Genomic DNA, 4,301 nt, shown 5'->3' with positions numbered 1-4,301 from the left:
TGTACCAGTTCTGTTACGTCTGGCTCGGATGCAATGGTCTGTCGAATGTTATCAGAAAGGCCCGAGGGCCGGTACGGCTTGGGGAGTGGTTCTTGCGCTGCGGAAAGGATTGAACAAGTGCACAGTCCGATTTTTCCGCCAATTTGTTCATAAAATCTTTGCTCAACAGTGGCGGCGCGCCCATCCTTGCCAACAATCCCATGAAAAGGTCCATATCCCTGAGTGCCGTATCGGTTCGAAGAAGCTAATTGGAATTGCATCTTTACATGCTCTCGGCGTAGGAGGAAAGACTAGATAAAGTAGACATAGCCTCCAACCTCTGCTACTGCCAGAGTAGGTTCGGAAGATTGACTTACGTGCCTTCTCAGTTTCCTAATAGCTGAGTCGTACGCAGTATAACAAGACTACCTTGAGCATTCTGTGGGGCAGGATGTCTTATTACTCCGCAAATGGGGTGTGATTGTCATTTTTCATTTCTAATCCACGTACTCCGTACCGACGTTGCCATTTTTCTCAGGCGTCCAAACCTTGTGGAGACTCCCTTGTGACTAAAACTAGGCCAAAGTGATAAGCAACTCGGGGATGCACGCACCGAGAAATATGTCTCAGGTCTTCAGGAAACCTTCTCGCACCGATTCAGGGTAAAGGAGGCCTGCTACTAAATCTCGCACATTATGTATTGCGTCAGAGTTCTCCACCATAGATAAATCTAGTCGACTGCCCAAACATATGTGTAGTAAATGGAATAAATGAAAGCAAAAATTGAGATATTGACGACGTTGATAATTTCTATCCTGTTTCTCCGCGTATTCCAGAAAACTGGCTAGTAACTCCGAGTGCAGTAGTTCCCGTTATCCAGAAGTCATTCTTTAAGTCCACACGAGTCCGGCCACCATGTCCAGATTGCCTCCTCGAGACTTGACAAGATTTGACAAGATTTCCCCTTTGCGCTAATCAGTGTGGGCCTTTTGCACTTTTTACACCCGTCGCTGCGAGTTTTTCCCTACGGACTACGGGTTTCGTTTGATGCATTTCCTGTTCTAGACGTACATACTAGTTACGGGTTTAGTTGGCTTTTGACTGGACGTCGACGGAGTAGAATGAAATAGACTGGCGACAATAAGATCGTTGTTGATTTGTCATTTTTGCAGCCATACGGATCATTCCGTGAGAGTCATAGCGTCTAGTACATTGTAAGTGTAAATAGTTAATCAGTAATATATAAATGAGGCAAGAACCAGACCACTGCGTTGCTTTTTCAAAGTCATCTTTCCACTCGTCCAAAAATCTGTGGCGTTTGCTTAGCTGTATCCATTAAAATGGCACCACTCAATATTGGCATTCTTGTCTATGACTATCAAGCCATCGACATCATCGGTCCCACCGATTTGCTGAACTCGTCAAGCAAAGTTTTGGCCGAAAGACTACGCACCTTCATCCCAGTCGACGATGAAGTCATTGAACAAGCTCCAGATTTCATCTTCCACCATATTGGGCTGACCCGTGAGCCTGTTCGACTTTTGACCAGCGCCCTCACCATAGTTCCAAGCACAACTGTTCATGAATGCCCCGAACTTGATTTTCTCCTTATTGGCGGACCTGCGCCTGTCAGATTTCAACTCGCAGAAGAATACGCAGATTTCATCCGTCGTCATGTTGCCTCGGGCAAACTCACTTTTTCTACCTGCACCGGTGCAGCAGTTTTAGCAGCCGCCGGCGTGCTCGATGGCAAATCAGCAACTATCAACAATATCGAATATGATTGGGTCAAAAAGAGATATCCACGAGTTAATTGGACGAAAGAACGAAAATGGATTATAGATGGAAATATTTGGACCGCAGGCGGAGCAGTCGCTGGGATGGATATGTTTTCTCACTGGTTAAAGGAGAATTATGGCCTAAGTGTGCTCACAAATGGTGCCTTAGGTCTAGACTACGAGCCCCGTGATTATGATGGCCTGTTTACTGTTCTGCCGAAAAGATATGACGATGAAGGCGAGCAAATCAGTACACATCACGTACCACTATATACCTAACTGGTAACTGGCGCTAGAAACCCTGAATTCAGGAAAGAATATTTCAAGATTAAGTCTTCCTACAGCAGAGGACCCGCTTTGAGGAGAGCTCTAGAGCATTCAACGCCAGAACACAGTATATAGTCTGTAATGAAGGGCCATATTAACGTTCCTGAATGCCCGGGCAAATCGAGAGAACCATGAAGTGGTTGTCGCGGCTGTGTCTAAACTGTCTTCCACAGCGAGCCACAATCTTCCCCATTCCATCGATGAACCCATCGGATGGCTTCATCGGCCCAGTCGATGGTCTCCAGCTCCTGGGCTCTCTGCTTATCGACGATCCAGAATATTGAATTATGGTCTTGACGAGTTCAAGGAACCTGGGGTAGGAGTGCCTAAGATCGGGACGGCAAGAATCGTAGACACCACGCGGGGTCCTTCAGGCGGACTTCTAGGCTGAAAGCTTTAACGGGTCCGGGACAGCAACGTCCTGCATGCCGAGAGACTCATATAAATACTCTTTTCCCCGCTGAGCCACTGATCGATCTTCAAAGTCCGGGGACGGCGGGCTAGTCTTGCTTGTGGGTGTACCGACGAAATCAATGTAAGTTTCGAATCCTCCCGGGGTCTGCAGGTAAAGACAAGCGGCTGTGTCGCTGTCTGTTTGGATGCTATGGACGGTCGCCCGGGGAATCCACACAAGGGCCCCTTCCTTGGCTGTTTGGGAACAGTCGCTCAAGAAAAAGGACATATTGCCGGAGAGGACGAAAACCATCACGTCCCTTTTGGTAAAGACCCGAGGTCCATGGAGAGCGCCCCTACGGAGCTTTAACTCGAATAAAGAATAGCTGGCCCCAGTCTCTTGGCTCGACGCCAAACGGCCCCAGAGCGCGTTACCATGAAAGACGTTGTGCCGCCTGGCATCACTGATATTGGCCGCAAATGGAAAGATGGTCGCACCAGGGGTCGGCTCGGTTGACATGTAATCCGGGTTGGGCGGATCAACCAATGGGTCACTAAACTTGTTCCTGACTCCGTAGTCGTCGTTCAATTTAGACGTCACCCATCGCGGCGGAAGCCACTCCTGAATGAGGTTAGGAGGAGGGGGTTCTCGCCGCTCGGCGGGCCGAGCAGTCCCCATCAAGAGCATCTCAAAACCGGCGGGGAGGTAGAAGTTCAGAAGTCGAGAATTGGGTTCTTCGACCTTGAAAGAGTGTTCGGTGAGACCGGGTACAGCCACGAAGGTGCCAGCGCGGGCGACAATTCCCGATTTGCCCCCTGCGTTGAACGTCACTTTCCCCTCGACGACGTAGAGGCCCTCGTCTTGAACGTGAGTGTGAGTTGTAGGTCCGGCTCCCGACAGTTGAAGGACTTGGTCGATCAAGACCAACTTTCCATCGGTCAGGGCGCCAGTCGCCATCATTTGCCAGAGGATGCCGATCTGCCAGAAAGCGGCTGATTCGGAGCCATGGGTGATGAAAGGCTTAGAGACGGGCATGGTATCTTCTGCTGGTTGTGTGAGTGCGGCACTCTGCACAATTTGATTCCTTCATCCAGCCAGTACAGTATTTTAAATATTCCTGACCAGTTTTCTCGGAGTCGCGTTTGTCCGATATGTCGGATACATCCTCTCGGCCATAAATTCATCCGTCATTTCGGAAATATTTTGCCATACATCTCACTTCAGACGGATAAAGCAAACTTGGGGTCCGTCAAGTGACAGGGATGGAACTCCACAAACTGACCATGGTACCATTTCAAAAATCCTATTCAACCCCCATAATTACACTTTTCATATCACTTACCGAGCTTTCCAGAGCGGTGTCCTACCATTTGAAGGTCGTGCGATTACTACGGTGCCAGAAGGAGCTCTCGCATAGGCGATGACGTTTTTAGGGTTTATGGTGGCTTTAAGTTAGCCGCCTGGATGGGCTACGCAAGGTGATTGGGGATATCCTCGAGAGCTAAAGGACTCTAAACAATGGCCGTAAGATAAAAATGCTGGAAATATAATGGGCGAGCAATGTCTCCACAGGGGAAACCTTAGACTCATCAATAACATGTTGCCCCGGCCGAATGTAGAAACTGTAACACATCTAGTCCGCTTTAGCAGCACCGCAACAAAGAGACAGCAAAGCTTTACTGGATCTATGTGACATGACTAAAACATTTACACGGTTCTGAGAGATCGCCACGACACAAAAGATATGTGCGTATTTCCACAGGGATGAGGATTAGCAGGTGGAGCCTGAGAAGCGCTTCGGTACGACAGGTGGGAATAAACCA

General features: G+C 48.7%; 2 protein-coding genes across 3 annotated transcripts; one reads left to right on the top strand and one right to left on the bottom strand.

The window, feature by feature from the left end:
- The first annotated feature begins 1,275 nt into the window (after nucleotides 1-1,275).
- Nucleotides 1,276-2,144, top strand: PV06_11417. 2 transcript variants are annotated; one of them, XM_016413086.1, is made up of 2 exons: nucleotides 1,276-1,995; nucleotides 2,054-2,144. In XM_016413086.1, the coding sequence occupies exons 1-2, from the start codon at nucleotides 1,320-1,322 to the stop codon at nucleotides 2,116-2,118; spliced, it is 741 nt and encodes a 246-aa protein (XP_016256534.1). In that variant the 5' UTR covers nucleotides 1,276-1,319; the 3' UTR covers nucleotides 2,119-2,144. The 2 variants fall into 2 exon arrangements, with proteins under 2 accessions (XP_016256534.1, XP_016256535.1); XM_016413087.1 differs by having other exon boundaries at nucleotides 1,276-2,144.
- Nucleotides 2,145-2,466: 322 nt separating this feature from the next.
- Nucleotides 2,467-3,513, bottom strand: PV06_11416 (uncharacterized protein; the record flags this gene model as incomplete). The annotated part of the gene is made up of 1 exon (XM_016413085.1): nucleotides 2,467-3,513. The coding sequence occupies one exon, from the start codon at nucleotides 3,511-3,513 to the stop codon at nucleotides 2,467-2,469; it is 1,047 nt and encodes a 348-aa protein (XP_016256533.1).
- Nucleotides 3,514-4,301: the final 788 nt, after the last annotated feature.

The sequence above is a fragment of the Exophiala oligosperma genome (genome assembly GCF_000835515.1).
Source record: "Exophiala oligosperma strain CBS 72588 unplaced genomic scaffold supercont1.31, whole genome shotgun sequence".
Taxonomy (NCBI): domain Eukaryota; kingdom Fungi; phylum Ascomycota; class Eurotiomycetes; order Chaetothyriales; family Herpotrichiellaceae; genus Exophiala; species Exophiala oligosperma.
This window is presented reverse-complemented; position numbering and strand designations above follow the sequence as displayed.

Excerpts from the sequence above, each read along its gene's own strand:
- PV06_11417 (XM_016413086.1), top strand. The coding sequence starts at position 1,320 with ATGGCACCACTCAATATTGGCATTCTTGTCTATGACTATCAAGCCATC. Across the intron at positions 1,996-2,053 it reads GAAAAGATATGACGATGAAG|AAACCCTGAATTCAGGAAAG; the intron begins GCGAGCAAATCA and ends AACTGGCGCTAG.